Here is a 17,785-nt window from a genome sequence, read left to right on the forward strand (position 1 = left end):
TTCTTATTCCTAGGTAATCTCTTTAATCTGAAGTCTCCTTCATTCTACCTTTAGAGTTTAGTCTCTGATTAAGACTGAGAGAGACCATTGTGAGTAGCTCCCCAAAGACAGGACAAAATTACCAAGTTAATGGAAAAGCCAGAACCAGAATCTGGCTTTGGAATACTAAAAAAAAAGGGGTAGCAATGAAGATCGGTAAATATAAATATGCAATTAAGCAGCTTTGCAGATGACTTAAAGCATCACCATGGAGATTCAACATGTTGCTTGCTGGATGTTTACAATATGTTTAACAAAACAGAAGAATAAATTCCCAGAAAAAATGCAGCAAAATGCTAAGAGTGCGAGTGTTGTGGGTTTATTGGTGACTGTTTTTGCTTTGCTTTAAATTCTAATAATATTTTAATTTCAAATATTAATTATATTTAATAGAAATGATGATTTTGCACTTAAAAATGTCCTGAATAATACACCTCAGCTTTTCCAAAAGAACCACTGACACTAGAGCTTTGATAGCCAGGGAAAGTGGCAGAAAAAGAAGCTAGAGCTTGTAATGTGCTATATTCCACCAACTTCATGTTAGATTTCTCAGCAGCAAAGAGAAGATTTATTACTGCTCTGGTCCTTCAGAGTTTCTTTTCTCTCTTTCACCATTAAAACTCATTCTTTATTCATTTATTTTTCCCCCTTTCCCCACTCTTTTCTTTCCCCATTACTTTTTCTCCCTTCTCCCATTTTTTCCTCTTCCTCTTTCATCCTTTCTTTTTGTTTTGCTTCTCTCCTTTTTATATCTCTCTTCTCTTTTCCCTCTTCCTTCCTTCATTCTTCCCTTTTTTCATCTATTTTTCTCCTATCTTACCTTTTATCTTCCCTTCTTTTCATTTTCTCCTTGTATTCTTTTTATCTCTATTTCTTCCTTTCCTTCTTTTCCTTCCCTTCTCTCTCTTTTTTCACTTCTTTTATTTTTCTTCCTTTGATTTTTCCTACCTTTTTTGTTTCTTTTTTTGTATTTTTGTTTTTAATCTTCTTTTCTCCTTTTTCTTTTATCTTTATTTCTTTTCCTTTTCCCTTCTTCTTGTTTATTTTCTTCTTTTTCCTTTTCCTTTAATCTGTATCTTTTCCCTCTTCTTGTCTTCATGTTTCTCCTTTTTTCTACCTCACTTTTTATTTTACCTTTCTTTTACAATTAGATTTTCCCCAGACATAGTAAATATCTCTTTTCTTCCACTTTTTGGTCTAGATGCTAGGGATGTGAGGATGAATGAGGCAGTTCACAGTTAGTGTGAAAAGGAGAAATGCATGTAAACAATATTCACAATGTTATGATAATGTTATCAGCCAAGGGCTATAGTGACACATGGGAAGCTATAACAAATTCTGTCTGACTTGTGGAGTGAATCTTTCCTAGAAAAGCAGACATTCAAACTGAGCGTTTAAAGAAGAGTAAACTGTCACCAGGCAAATAAAGTGGATAGGTGGTGAAGAGGGTCTTATAGACAGTAGGAACCACATGGGCAGTGACTTGAAAGCAGCATATGCTTAGAGAAAGTTGCGTAGATTGATTTTATTCAATGGTTCTCAAATAAGGCAATATGCTAAAAGGTGTTTGGAAATGTGTGGAGATAATTTTAGTTGTCACAATGACTGGATATATGGGAGTGTGATACTGTCATTTAGAGAGTGGGAGTCAGAGATTCTCAAGCTTTCTGCAATATGTAAGACAGTCTTAAACAATGAAAAATAATCCCACACAAACTGCTAATACCAGACTTGTTGAGGAACACCAAGAAAAAAGGTTTAAGAGGAGGTAGAGCAGGAGGCCCTTGAAAGAGGTGATGAGAGCCTGACAGTGAGTGGGAGCAATAGGGATGGAGAGAAGGGGCAGAGTTAAGGGATATTTGAGAGAGAAATGACAGGACTTTGCTGAGGGGCTGAGCAAGAAGAAAGGATGTCTGAGGTTTTCGTTTGGCTTGTGCACTAGATGGATGGTGGTGTCATTAACCAAATGAGCAAACACAGAAGCAAGGAAAGGATAGTAAGGTTTGGGTAGAAGCACTCATTTGGGGGCATGTTGAATTTTAAATTTCTTGTGAAGTCCAAGTTGTGTGGACTTTACAGTAGATAGCTGTGGGTAGAAATCTAAACATTGGAGGAAAAGTCCAGCCTAGAGAGAGAAATTTGGGTATTTTCATAGTTGAAGTCCTTTAGCATGTAAAGTTATAGGAAATAAAACTTAAAGCAAAAATCAACATTTAAGTGGTAGAAGGGAGAAGATAAACTAGGTTAAGGAGAAAGGAAAAAGATTGGTCACAGAGGTAGGAGGAGACTCAGATGCCAAAGGCAGAAAAGCGTTGAAAAAGAAGAAACTTGGGGACTTCCCTGGTGGTCCAGTGACTAAGACTCCACACTCTCAATACAAGGGGCCCGGGTTCAATCCCTGGTCAGGGAACTAGAACCCACATGGTACAACTAAAGATCCCGTGTGCTACAACTAAGACCTGGTGAAGCCAAATTAATAAATAAATATATTATTTTTTAAAAAGAATCACCTTGGACAACAATGTCCATAAAAGATGATGTGATAGTCCCAGGTCACATGGTTCTCTCAAAAAGGCTTCTATTTTTTCCCATTCCCTCCAGTGATCATCAGACTTTCTTCTCCATACCAACCCCTAAGCTATGACGTTTGGCCAGTGTATACAGTCATTCATTTGCACAGAATTCATTCACTCAACACATATTTATTGCACACCTTCCATGTGCTAAGACTGGGATAAAGAGGTGAAAAGATAGACATGATACTTACTCCCAGGGGAGATCTACAACAAACACACACACATAAAATAATAAGATAATTTCAGATCATGATATATGTCATGAAGGAAATAAAATACAATGGTGTGATAAACTGATTGGAGCTTTAGAGAAGGTATGTAGGGAAGACCACTCTGAGATTGTGACATTTAAGATCTAAGTAATGGGGAGGAAGGAGCTATATGAAGATCTCTGAGCAGAATATTCTGAGCAGAGGGACAAGCAAGTGTAAATGTCTCAAGGTGGGAATAAACGTGGTTTGTTCAAGGGTCAGAAAGAAGGCCAATATGGTTGGAGTGTAGTGAGCAAGGAGAAGCCTGACATCGTATGAAATCATAGAGGTTGGCAAGAGTCATATTATATAGGGCCTTATAGACCACAGTCAGGAACTTGAATTGTATTCTGAGTATGAATGGAGCATTTAAACAAGGGAGCAATGTGCTCTGGATCATATTTGTTAAAGAGGACCCTGTATCTTGTTTGGAGAATGTTTGAGGTGGGAGGGAGAAGCAGAGGAGACAGTTGTGAGACCATTGAAGTTTTCCAGGTGAGAGATGATAGTGGCTTTGACTAAGGAAGTGAGAGTGGAAACAGAAGGATGACTGTGAGGGAAGAGATGATAAGATTTACTGATGGAATAGATTTGGGGTATAAGGGAAATAGAAAAGTCAGAAAGTAGATATGGAAAGAAAATACTAGATATTTTTCAAGAAGTCTATAAACTAGTGGAAAGGACTGTTTTTTAAAGAGAGGAGAACTTAGTCCTTAACCATGTGATTTAGATGTAAAGTGTTTTAAGAGTAGAGAGGCCAAGAACATAGAGTCCAATGTGGGCCAGAGTAGTCAGCGAGGACTTTCTGGAAGAGATGAAGCATGAATTGGGTCTTGGAGAATGAGTGAACTCTTATAGATATTTATGGGGAAGGGGATGGGCAGGTCTATTCCAGAAAAGTAAAAATAACATGAGTGAAAATTCCAAGATAAGAATGAGACATGTGAGAGGGGCAATCAGGGACAGATTTAGTTAAAGCACTGGTTGAGTTTGGGACAGAGTGCTAAGTGGGATTGCATCAATAGTTTGGAGCTAGCTCATAGAGGCTTTTTAAAGCTAGGAGGGGGCTTCCCTGTTGGCGCAGTGGTTGAGAGTCAGCCTGCTGATGCAGGGAACGCGGGTTTGTGCCCAGGTCCGGGAAGATCCCACATGCCACGGAGCGGCTAGGCCCGTGAGCCATGGCTGCTAAACCTGCGCATCCGGAGCCTGTGCTCTGCAACGGGAGAGGCCACAACAGTGAGAGGCCTGCATACCACAAAAAAAAAAAGAAAGAAAACAAAAACAGAAAAGCTAGGAGGAATTTGTAGTGGTGGTATAGGCAGTCAGCAGTAAAGGAAGGAATACTGGGGAAAATGTAAAAAAGGTAGTTTCTCCTGATCAGTAGTCTATGAGCCTATGTGTCCTTGGCATAGAAACCTGAATCTTGAGATTAGATCCAGGCAGCTCTACAACTCAGATATTTAAGACTGATATCCAAACATTTCATTGTAAAAAACCTAGGGAAAGCCATTCCAAAGCTCTCTGATGTAAGAATTCTTGTGATCAAGAAATTCATATATATATATATATATATATATATATATATATATATATATATATATATATATATATTAAGCCCACATTTATTTCTTTGAGACTTGGTAGGAAAGGAGAAAATTGGTCAATTCCTTCCTTCAAATAATAATTACAGCTTTATTTACTTACTTATAGTTTCACTTGAACATTTACTCTATAATGTGCCTAGCAATATCTACATATTATTGTGTTTAATTCTAAAAAATCCTATTAAGTAAAATGCCCCCCACTTTACCATGAGGAAACTGAAACATACAGAGGCTTAAAATTTTCCTGAAGGTTATATAGATAATAAGTGTCAGATAGGGTGACTGACCATCACGGTTTGCTCAGAACTGAGGGGTTTCCAGGGATGTGGGACTTTCAGTGCTAAAGCTAGAGAAGCCCTTGGTAAACAGGGAGGAGCTGGTCATCCTAGTGGCAGGTTTAGTTTTAAACCCAGATTATGTAGCTTTGGCACCAGAGCTCTTAAACTCTGTGCTCATTGCTCTCAATAAACTTGTAATAATCTTTTATCTAATGCATAGAAAAACCTTATCTAAAACTACCCACTCTCTGCAATATGCCTAGAGAGAAGTAGGAACTCCCTCAGGCACAATACAGGGGTATTTTGATTCAGGTTTTCTCTCTGTTCTTACCTCAGGGACATTTGAAATTTACTGCCAGGCAGGCAGCCATAGAGAAGCAGGGATGAGGGCAATCTATAATGTCTCCCAGTGTCCTGGCCGCCAAGCTAACCCTCGTCAACGTTACCAAGCTTCAAGGATCTACTACATCATGGCAGAAGAGATGGAGTGGGACTATTGCCCTGACAGGAGCTGGGAACTAGAATGGCACAACCAGTCTGAGAAGGACAGGTAAGGCTTCAGAAAATAAGCGATCACACTTTCAAAGGCTCTGGACCATTTTACTGAAATGGAGGAGGATACTGAAATTCTGAGCTGAGGAGGCACTTATCTAAAGTCAACTAATAAGATACCAACAAATCTAGAGGAAGGACTAGAACACAGGTAAGCTGGCACTCAGTGCTTTGTCTATGTTGTTATACTGTAGAGTTGAAATAAAACCTTGCCCACATCCTCATGCTCTCAGTCTTGACATCCTTTCCTCTTGTTAGCCAGAAGCACTGATATTGGGACTTAAAATTTATAGGGAATTTACTCAAGGGACTGAATGTCCCCAAGCTCAGATGTCCCTTGACAAAATATCATTAAGATAGAGGCTAAGCTGTATAGAAGAAAAAGCCCAAAATAGAGTGGCTTAAATATGTTAGAATTTTATTTCTTGCTTAAGTACAAATATGAGCAGTTCAGGGCCAATAGGTTAACCAGTCACCCATAACACTTGCCTTCATCTCTGGAACTAAGACATCTCTTCCAGTTGTAGTCATTCCAGCTATCAAGAAATGGGAACTAAATCCATGGCAAGCAGCATTGTCTGTGAGGCAAGGACATGAAGTTGTATTACATTACTTTATCTGAAACCCCGTTATCCTGAACTTATTCATATGGCCATACCTAGCTGCAAGAAAGTCCAGGTAGCGTAATCTCTGGTTAGGCAGCCATATGCTCAGCTAAAACCTAGGTGATTCTATTACTAAGAAGGAAGGAGGGGAGACTGGAAATTATGGTACAGTTTAGCAATTTCCACTATAGTTTATTTTTGGTGTTCTCATTACCCTTTGCCAATCTTTATGTTGGTTTTTGAAGGTTGAAGCCTTTTTGCTAACTTGTTCTGCAAGCTAGAAAAAATTAATTCCCTTTTCTGGACTCTGGTTTACTCATCTTTAAAGTGATGTGGTATAGTTGAAAGAACTTGACCAGCCTTTAATCCAAGCCCTGGCTCCCTTTCTGGCTGATAGTATCAATGAAGCTAAGCCCTGTCACCTCTAGATCACTGGATTCCACCTCTAGGACATACATACCTCATCAGCCTATTGGGACGATCAAATGATAAAATGAATAATAAAGCTCTCTGCAAACAGGAAAACATCCCATAATGAGAAATCTGTAAGATTTAATTTTCTTCCTACCTCTCCCTACCCCTTATCCACCAGCAACAGAAGCAGTTAGTATTCTCTTACCACCTGTACCTTGTTCTTTGTCAGACTAATTCCATCTAAGACATCATTAAGGCTGGAGCTAGAGTTCACGGCTTCTGATTCTTACCAGATTAATTTTACTATAAATTCCTAACTGGATGATAGAAAACAAGGAAATATGAATAAATATTGAAATATGCCATCTTTAACTGTAGATATGCAGCCAAAATGTGTAATCTGATATTAGAAGGAATAGGCCTCACCTTCTTATACCTGTGACATGAGGTTGGGTCTGACATAGCTTTCCCATACTTGAAAATGAGGGGTTAAGGACAAGGTGCTGATGCCACTCTTTGGATTCCTCTAGTTATGGTCACATCTTCCTGAGCAACAAAGATGGACTCCTGGGTTCCAGATACAAGAAAGCTGTATTCAGGGAATACACTGATGGTACATTCAGGGTCCGACGGCCAAGGACTGGATCAGAGGAACACTTGGGAATCTTAGGTAAGGGAATTCCACTTCCCTCCTAGTGTCTAGAAACCTGTGATGCTCCTAGGAAGGTCATGTCATATCAGAAAGGCCTCTCCATCCCTCATTATCAGTTTTCCTTATAGTGGAGCTATGGTCATATTTTATAAATCAACCATGAAAATAAGCAATCATATGGGGGTAATTTATGAATTCTGCTGCAACCTAAACCAGTTATTTCCAGGCCTCTATATCTAGGGATCTGTAAAGGTGATGATTTTTTTTTCAATGCTAAAAGCAAGGGAACTTAGGAACATTGAAGAGTAGGAAAAATGGTACAGAGAAGCATATTACCCTTACACCTTTGCAATTATTGCTGTAGTTTCTTCACTTTCATAGGAGCCAATGAGTTTCATCATTCTTATCTTCACACGGAAGGGACCCACTGGTCCTTGAAGGGAACACAGCAATTCTGTACTCTGTGTCAAACTCTCACTCCTTACCAACAATGATTCCACAGAGCCCTGAATATCTAGAAACTTGGGCTATTATACAAAGAGAGTTGGGGTGGGAAAAGTAGGGATAATTGGAGGCATAATCTTGTTGAAGTACCTTTATCCTGTGGGTAGCAGTATCAGCTCAAGGACTTCTGAATTTTAAAATGGAGTCAGTCATGACTTTCAGTTTTGGGACCCTTTCTCCCGGCAAACCCCTAATTCTAGGGAACTCCTATGTATATCCCTTTTTAAATGTCTTTAATGTCCCTGTTCCACTATTCTACTAATGAGACTTTTTCTTCTTTTGTGTATACTAGGCCCACTTATCAGAGGAGAGGTTGGTGATATTCTAACTGTGGTGTTCAAGAACAATGCCAGCCGGCCCTACTCTATGCATGCCCATGGAGTGCTAGAATCTAACACCGGCTGGCCACTGGCTGCTGAGCCTGGTGAGTGGGAACACTTAGTGAAGGAACATGTGAAGCATCTCTGTTTCACCCTTATGGCTTGTTCCTTTAAATATATATATATATATATATATATATATATATATATATATATATATATATATGCCCTTAGCAAACATAAACAGGAATATTAACCAGAATGAAGCCTCAGTCTGAATTTGTCCCTATGAAATACTCATTTTTTTCAATCTCAAAACAGACTGCTCACCTTAGGTCTTTTTGTGTGTGTGTGTATGTGTGGCTTAAAACAATACAAATTTATTATCTTCTGGTTCTGTAGGTCAGAGGTCTGACATGGGTCTTTCTGGACTAGAATAAAGGTTTTGGCAGGGCCTGTGTTCTTTTCTAGAGGATCTAGGGGACAATAAATTTCCTTGTCCTTTCCAGCTTCTAGAGGCCACCTACATTCCTTGGCTCACACCCGATGCCCCCAGCTTCAAAGCCAGCAACAGTGGGTTGAATCCTTTTCACATTGTGTCACTATAACACTGATTTTATGCCTGCTTTTTCCATTTAAAAAATTTGTGGCAAAACACACATAAAATTTGCCATCATAACCATTTTAAGTGTACAGTTCAGTGGCATTAAGTACATTCACATTGTTGTACAGCCATCACTGTCATCCAGCCATAGAACTGTTTTCATCTTGCAAAGCTAAAACTCTATACCCCTTAAATAGTAACTTGCCATTCACCCTTCCCCAGCCCCTGGTAACCACCATTCTACTTTCTTGTCTCTATGGATTTGACCTAGGTATCTCATGTAAGTAAACTCATACAGTACTTGACCTTTTGTGACTAGATTATTTCACTTGGCATCATGTCCTCATGGTTCATCCATGTTGTAATGTGTGACAGGGTTTCCTTCCTTTTTAAGACTGAATAATGTTACATTATATATATATATATATATATATATATATATATATATATATATATCCCCAATTTTTTTAAGGTACATAAATTTTATTTTATTTTTTTATTCTTTTTTTTTTTTTTTTTTGTGGTATGCGGGCCTCTCACTGTTGTGGCCTCTCCCGTTGCGGAGCACAGGCTCCGGACATGCAGGCTCAGGAGCCATGGCTCACGGGCCTAGCCGCTCCGTGGCATGTGGGATCTTCCTGGACTGGGGCACGAACCCGCGTCCTCTGCATCGGCAGGCGGACTCTCAACCACTGCGCCACCACAGAAGCCCTTTATTCTTTTTCTTTTAACATCTTTATTGGAGTATAATTACTTTACAATGGTGTGTTAGTTTCTGCTTTATAACAAAGTGAATCAGTTATACATATACATATGTTCCATATCTCTACCTTCTTGCATGTCGCTCCCTCCCACCCTCCCTATCCCACAACTCTAGGTGGTCACAAACCACTGAGCTGATCTCCCTGTGCTATGCAGCTGCTTCCCACTGGCTATCTATTTTACGTTTGGTAGTGTATATAAGTCCATGCCACTCTCTCACTTTGTCACAACTTACCCTCCACCTTCCCATATCCTCAAGTCCGTGCTGTAGTAGGTCTGTACTTTTATTCCTGTCTTACCCTTAGGTACTTCATGGCCTTTTTATTTATTTATTTTTCCTTACATTGCATATATATGTGTTAGCATATGTTATTTGTTTTTCTCTTTCTGAGTTACTTCACTCTGTATGACAGACTCTAGGTCCATCCACCTCATTACAAAAAACTCAATTTCACTTCTTTTTATGGCTGAGTAATATTCCATTGTATATATGTGCCAAAACTTCTTTATCCATTCATCTGTTGATGGACACTTAGGTTGATTCCATGTCCTGGCTATTGTAAATAGAGCTGCAATTAATATTTTGGTACATGACTCTTTTTGAATTATGGTCTTCTCAGGGTATATGCCCAGCAGTGGGATTGCTGGGTCGTATGGTAATTCTATTTTTAGTTTTTTAAGGAACCTCCATACTGTTCACCATAGTGGCTGTATCAATTTACATTCCCAATAACAGTGCAAAATTATTCCCTTTTCTCCACACCCTCTCCAGAATTCATTGTTTCTAGATTTTTTGATGATGGCCAATCTGACTGGTGTGAGATGATATCTCATTGTAGTTTTGCTTTGCATTTCTCTAATGATTAATGATGTTGAGCATTCTTTCATGTGTTTGTTGCAATCTGTATATCTTCTTTGGAGTAATGTCTATTTAGGTCTTCTGCCCTTTTGGGATTGGGTTGTTGTTGTTTTGTTATTGAGCTGTATGAGCTGCTTGTAAATTTTGGAGATCAATCCCTTGTTAGTTGCTTCATTTGCAAATATGGTCTCCCATTCTGAAGGTTGTATTTTGGTCTTGCTTATCATTTCCTTTGCTGTGCAAAAGCTTTTAACTTTCATTAGGTCCCATTTGTTTAATTTGTTTTTCTTTCCATTTCTCTAGGAGGTGGGTCAAAAAGGATCTTCCTGTGATTTATGTCATAGAGCATTCTGCCTATGTTGTCCTCTAAGAGTTTGATAGTGTCTGCCTTACATTTAGGTCTTTAATCCATTTTGAGTTTATTTTTGTGTATGGTGTTAGGGAGTGTTCTAACTTCAGACCTTTACATGTACCTGTCCAGTTTTCCCAGCACCATTTATTGAAGGAGCTGTCTTTTCTCCACTGTATATTCTTGCCTCCTTTATCAAAGATAAGGTGACCAAATGTGTGTGGGCTTATCTCAGGGCTTTCTATCCTATTCCATTGATGTATATTTCTGTTTTGGTGCCAGTACCATACTGTCTTTATTACTGTAGCTTTGTAGTATAGTCTGAAGTCAGGGAGCCTGCTTGCTCCAGCTTATATTTCTTTCTCAAGATTGCTTTGGCTATTCAGGTTCTTTTGTGTTTCCATACAAATTGTGAAATTATTGTTCTAGTTTTGTGAAAAATGCCAGTGGTATTTTGATAGGGATTTCATTGAATCTGTAGAATGCTTTGGGTAGTAGAGTCATTTTCAAAATGTTGATTCTTCCGATCTGAGCACATGGTATATCTCTCCATCTGTTTCTATCATCTTTAATTTCTTTCATCAGTGTGTTATCATTTTCTGCATACAGGTGTTTTGTCTCCATAGGTAGGTATATTCCTAGGTATTTTATTCTTGTTGTTGCAATGATAAATGGGATTGCTTTTTTAATTTCACTTTCAGATTTTTCATCATTAGGAATGCAAGAGATTTCTGTTCATAAATTTTGTATCCTGCTACTTTACCAAATTCATTCATTAGCTCTAGTAGTTTTCTCATAGCATCTTTAGGATTCTCTATGTATAGAATCATGTTATCTGCAAACAGTGACAGCTTTACTTCTTCTTTTCTGACTTGGATTCTTTTTATTTCTTTTTGTTCTCTGATTGCTGTGGCTAAAACTTCCAAAACTATGTTGAATTATAGTGGTGAGAGTGGGCAAACGTCTCTTCTTCCTGAACTTAGTGGAAATAGTTTCAATTTTTCACCATTGAGGATGAAGTTGGCTGTGGGTTTGTCATATATGGCCTTTATTATGTTGAGGAAAGTTCTGTCTATGCCTACTTTCGGCAGGGTTTTTAACATAAATGGGTGTTGAATTTTGTCAAAAGCTTTCTCTGCATCTATTGAGATGATCATATGGTTTTTCTACTTCTTTTAGTTAATATGGTGTATCACATTGATTGATTTGCCTATATAGAAGAATCCTTGCATTCCTGGAATGAACCGTACTTGATCATGGTGTATGATACTTGGAAAGTTCTGTTGGATTCTGTTGGCTAGTATTTTGTTGAGGATTTTTGCATCCATGTTCATCAGTGATATTGGCCTGTACTTTTCTTTCTTTGTGACATCTTTGTCTGGTTTTGGTATCAGGGTGATTGTGGCTTCGTTGAATGAGTTTGAGAGTGTTTGCTCTCTCTGCTATATTTTGGAAGATTTTGAGAAGGATAGGTGTTAGCTCTTGTCTAAATGTTTGATAGAATTCGCCTGTAAAGCCATCTGGTCCTGAGCTTTTGTTTGTTGGAAGATTTTTAATCACAGTTTCAATTTCAGTGCTTGTGATTGTTCTGCTGTATTTTCTATTTCTTCCTGGTTCAGTCTCGGCAGGTTGTGCATTTCTAAGAATTTGTCCATTTCTTCCAGGTTGCCCATTTTATTGGCATAGAGTTGCTTGAAGTAATCCCTCATGATCCTTTGTATTTCTACAGTGTCAGTTCTTACTTCTCCTTTTTCATTTCTAATTCTATTGATTTGAGTCTTCTCCCTGTTTTTCTTGATGAGTCTGACCAATGGTTTATCACTTTTGTTAATCTTCTCAAAGAACCAGCTTTTAGTTTTACTGATCATTGCTATTGTTCCCTCCATTTCTTTTTCATTTATTTCTGATCTGATCTTTATGATTTCTTTCCTTCTGCTAACTTTGGGGTTTTTTTGTTGTTGTTGTTGTTCTTCTTCTTTCTCTAATTGCTTTAGGTGCAAGGTTAGGTTGTTTATTTGAGATGTTTGCTGTTTATTAAGGTAGGATTGTATTGCTAAAATCTTCACTCTTAGAACTGCTTTTGCTGCATCCCACAGATTTTGGGTCATCGTGTTTCCACTGTTATGTATTTATATATTTTTACATCTTTATTGGAGTATAATTGCTTTACAATTGTGTGTTAGTTTCTACTTTATAACAAAGTGAATCAGTTTTACTTATACATATGTTCCCATATTTGTTCCCTCCTGTGTTTCCCTCCCTCGTACTCTCCCTATCCCACCCCTCCATGTGGTCACAAAGCACCAAACTGATCTCCATGTGCTATGTAGCTGCTTCCCACTAGCTATCTATTTTACGTTTGGTAGTGTATATATGTCTATGCCATTCTCTCGCGTTGCCACAGCTTACCCCTCCCCCTTCCCATATCCTCAAGTCCATTCTCTAGTAAGTCTGAATCTTTATTCCTGTCTTACCACTAGGTTCTTCATGACATATTTTTTCCTAAATTCCATATAGATGTGTTAGCATATGGTATTTTTCTTTCTCTTTCTGACTGACTACACTCTGTATGACAGACTCTAGGTCCATCCACCTCATTACAAATAGCTCAATTTCATTTCTTTTTATGGCTGAGTAATATTCCATTGTATATATGTGCCACATCTTCTTTATCGATTGATCCAATGATGGACACTTAGGTTGTTTCCATCTCCAGGCTATTTTAAATAGAGCTGCAATGAACATTTTGGTACATGACTCTATTTGAATTATGGTTTTCTCAGGGTATATGCCCAGTACTGGGTTTGCTGGGTCATAAGGTAGTTATATTTGTAGTTTTTTAAGGAACCTACATACTGTTCTCCAGAGTGGCTGTACCAATTCACATTCCCAACAGCAGTGCAAGAGTGTTCCCTTTTCTCCACACCCTCTCCAGTATTTATTTTTTCTAGATTTTTTGATGATGGCCTTTCTGACTGGTGTGAGATGATATCTCAGTTTATTCTGATTTGCTTTTCTCTAATGATTAATGATGTTGAGCCTTCTTTCCTGTGTTTGTTGGCAGTCTGTATATCTTCTTTGGAGAAATGTCTATTTAGGTCTTCTGTCCATTTTTGGATTGGGGTTTTTTTTTGTTTGTTTTTTTCTTTTTGAGCTGTATAAACTGCTTATAAATTTTGGAGATTAATCCTTTGTCAGTTGCTTCACTTGCAAATATTTTCTCCCATTCTGAGGGGTGTCTTTTGGTCTTGTTTATGGTTTCCATTGCTGTGCAAAAGCTTTTAACTTTATTAGGTCTCATTTGTTTATTTATCTTTTTATTTCCATTTCTCTAGGAGGTGTGTCAAAAAGGATATTGCTGTGATTTATATCATGGAGCATTCTGCCTGTGGTTTCCTCTAAGCATTTGATAGTTTCTGGCCTTACACTTAGTTATTTAATCCATTTTAAGCTTATTTTTGTTTATGGTGTGAGGGAGTGATCTAACCTCATAGTTTTATATGTACCTGTCCAGTTTCCCCAGCACCACTTATTTAAGAAGCTGTCCTTTCTCCACTGTACATTCCTGCCTCCTTTATCAAAGATAAGTTGACAACATATGCATGGGTCTATCTCTGTGCTTTCTATCCTGTTCCATTGATCTATCTTTCTGTTTTTGTGCCAGTACAATACTGTCTTGATTACTCTAGCTTTGTAGTATAGTCTGAAGTGAGGGAGCCTGATTCCTCCAGCTCCGTTTTTCGTTCTCAAGATTGCTTTGGCTATTCAGGGTCTTTTGCATTTCCATACAAATTGTGAAATTTTTTCTTCTACTTCTGTGAAAAATGCCAGTGGTAGTTTGATAGGGATTTCACTGAATCTGTAGATTGCTTTGGGTAGTAGAGTCATTTTCAAAATGTTGATTCTTCCAATCTGAGCACATGGTATATCTCTCCATCTGTTTCTATCATCTTTAATTTCTTTCATCAGTGTGTTATCATTTTCTGCATACAAGTGTTTTGTCTCCATAGGTAGGTATATTCCTAGGTATTTTATTCTTGTTGTTGCAATGGTAAATGGGATTGCTTTTTTAATTTCACTTTCAGATTTTTCATCATTAGGAATGCAAGAGATTTCTGTTCATAAATTTTGTATCCTGCTACTTTACCAAATTCATTCATTAGCTCTAGTAGTTTTCTCATAGCATCTTTAGGATTCTCTATGTATACTATCATGTAATCTGCAAACAGTGACAACTTTACTTCTTCTTTTCCAATTTGGATTCCTTTTATTTCCTTTTCTTCTCTGATTGCTGAGGTTAAACTTCCAAATCTATGTTGAATAAGAGTGGTGAGAGTGGGCAACCTTGTCTTGTTCCTGATAGTAGTGGAAATGCTTTCAGTTTTTCACCATTGAGGACGATGTTGGCTGTGAGTTTGTCATATATGGCTTCTCTTATGTTGAGGAAAGTTCCCTCTATGCCTACTTTCTGCAGGGTTTTTATCATACATGTGTGTTTAATTTTGTCAAAATCTTTCTCTGCATCAATTGGGATGATCCTATTGTTTTTCTCCTTCAATTTGTTAATATGGTGTATCACATTGATTGATTTGCATATATTGAAGAATCCTTGCATTCCTGGCATAAACCCTACTTGATCATGGTGTATGATCCTTTTAATGTGCTTTTAGATTCTGTTTGCTAGTATTTTGTTGAGGATTTTTGCATCTATATTCATCAGTGATATTGGCCTCTAATTTTCTTATTTGTGACTTCCTTGTCTGGTTTTGGTATCAAGGCCGTGGTGGCCTCGTAGATTGAGTTTGGGAGGGTTCCTTCCGCTGCTATATTTTGGAACAGTTTGGGAAGGTTTGGTGTTAGCTCTTGTTTAAATGTTTGATAGGATTCGCCTCTGAAGTCATCTTGTCTTGTGCTTTTGTTTGTTGGAAGATGTTTAATCATGGTTTCAACTTCAGTGATTGTGATTGGTCTGTTCCATTTTCTATTTTTTCCTGATACAATCTTGACAGGTTGTGCATTTCTAAGAATGTGTCCACTTCTTCCATGTTGTCCTTTGTATTGGCATAGAGTTGCTTGTAGTAATCTCTCATGAACTTTTGTATTTCTGCAGTGTCAGTTGTTACTTCTCCTTTTTCATTTCTAATTTTATTGATTTAAGTCTTCTCCCTTTTTTTCTTGATGAGTCAGGCTAATGGTCTATCAATTTTGTTTGTCTTCTCAAAGAACTAGCTTTTAGCTTTTTTGATCTTTGCTATCGTTTCCTACATTTCTTTTTCATTTATTTCTGATCTGATTTTTATGACTTCTTTCCTTCTGCTAACTTTGGGGGTTTTGTTCTTCTTTCTCTAATTGCTTTAAGTGCAAGGTTAGTTTGTTTATTTGAGATGTTTCCTATTTCTTAAGGTACGATTGTATTGCCCTAAACTTCCCTCTTAGAACTGCTTTTGCTGTATCCCATAGGTTTTGGGTCATCATGTTTCCATTGTCACTTGTTTCCAGGTATTTTTTTATTTCCTCTTTGATTTCTTCATCAATCACTTGGTTATTACGTAGTGTATTGTTTAGCCTCCATGTGTTTGTATTTTTAAAGATCTTTTACTGTAATTGATACCTAGTCTCATAGTGTTGTAGTTGCAAATGATACTTGATACAATTTCAATTTTCTTAAATTTACCAAGGCTTTAGTTGTGACCCAAGATATGATCTATCCTGGAGAATGTTCCATGAGCACTTGAGAAAAATGTGTATTCTGTTGCTTTTGAATGGAATGTCCTATAAATATGAATTAACTCCATCTTTTTAATGTATCATTTAAAGCTTGTGTTTCCTTATTTATTTTCATTTTGGATGATCTGTCCTTTGGGTAAAGTGGTGTGTTAAAGTCCCCTACTATGAATGTGTTACTGCATTTTTCCTTTTTATGGTTGTTACTATTTGCCTTATGTATTGTGGGACTGCTATGTTGGGTTCCTAAATATTTACAATTGTTATATCTTCTTCTTGGATTGATCCCTTGATCATTATGTAGTGTCCTTCTTTGTCTCTTTTAATAGTCTTTATTTTAAAGTCTATTTTGTCTGATATGAGAATTGCTACTCCAGCTTTCTTTTGGTTTCCATTTGCATGGAATATCTTTTTCCATCCCCCACTTTCTGACTGTATATGTCTCTAGGTCTGAAGTTCGTCTCTTGTAGACAGAATATATATGGGTCTTGTTTTTGTATCCATTCAGCCAATCTGTGTCTTATGGTTGGAGCATTTAACCCATTTACAATTAAGGTAGTTTTTGATATGTATGCTCGTATTCTCATTTTCTTAACTGTTTTGTGTTTGTTATTGTAGGTCTTTTCCTTCTCTTGTGTTTCTTGCCTAGAGAAGTTCCTTTAACATTTGTTGTAAAAGCTGGTTTGGTGGTGTTGAACTCTCTCAGCTTTTGCTTGTGTTTAAAGTTTTTAATTTCTCCATCAAATCTGAATGAGATCATTGCTGGCTAGAGTAATCTTGGCTGCAAGTTTTTCTCCTTCATCACTTTAAATATGTCCTGCCAGTCCCTTCTGGCTTGCAGAGTTTCTGCTTAAAAATCAGCGGATAACTTTATGGGGATTCCCTTGTGTGTTGTTTGTTGTCTTTCCCTTGCTGCTTTTAATATGTTTTCTTGGTGTTTAATTTTTGACAGTTTGATTAATATGTGCCTTGGTGTATTTCTCCTTGGTTTTATCCTGTATGGGACTCTCTGTGCTTCCTGGACTTGGTTAACTATTTCCTTTCCCATATTAGGGAAGTTTTCAACTATAATCTCTTCAAATATTTTCTCAATCCCTTTCTTTTTCTCTTCTTCTTCTGGAACCCATATAATTCAAATGTTGGTGTGTTTAATGTTTTCTCAGATGTCTCTGAGCCTGTCCTCAGTTCTTTTCTTTCTTTTTTCTTTATTCTGCTCTGCAGTAGTTATTTCCACTATTTTATCTTCCAGGTCACTTATCCGTTCTTCTGCCTCAGTTATTCTGCTACTGATCCTATCTAGAGTATTTTAAATTTCATTTATTGTGTTGTTCATTGTTGCTTATTTCAGCTGTAGTTCTTCTAGATCTTTGTTAAAAGTTTCTTGCATTTTTTCTAATCTATTTCCAAAATTTTTAATCATCTTTACTATTATTTTTCTGAATTCTTTTTCTGGTAGACTGCCTATTTCCTCTTCATTTGTTAGGTCTGGTGGGTTTTTATCTCGCTTCTTCATCTGCTATGTGTTTTTCTGTCTTCTCATTTTGCTTATCTTACTGTGTTTGGGGTCTCCTTTTTGCAGGCTATGAGTTCGTAGTTCCCGTTGTTTTTGGTGTCTGTCTCCAGTGGCTAAAGCTTGTTCAGTGGTTGTGCAGGCTTCCTGGTGGAGAGGACTAGTGCCTGTGTTCCGGTGGA

General features: G+C 37.6%; 1 protein-coding gene across 3 annotated transcripts in view; it reads left to right on the forward strand.

Annotated features, from left to right (window-relative positions):
- Nucleotides 1-17,785, forward strand: part of HEPH (hephaestin) — a 98,802-nt gene that overhangs the window by 45,787 nt on the left and 35,230 nt on the right. For all 3 annotated transcript variants that reach the window (XM_082610793.1, XM_082610792.1, XM_082610791.1), the window contains 3 exons: nt 5,085-5,298; nt 6,850-6,989; nt 7,768-7,899. In XM_082610793.1, coding sequence (XP_082466919.1) covers nt 5,085-5,298; nt 6,850-6,989; nt 7,768-7,899 — 486 coding nt within the window. The remainder of the gene's footprint in view (nt 1-5,084; nt 5,299-6,849; nt 6,990-7,767; nt 7,900-17,785) is intronic.

This window comes from Mesoplodon mirus, assembly GCF_964341445.2.
Source record: "Mesoplodon mirus genome assembly, chromosome: X".
NCBI lineage: Eukaryota > Metazoa > Chordata > Mammalia > Artiodactyla > Ziphiidae > Mesoplodon > Mesoplodon mirus.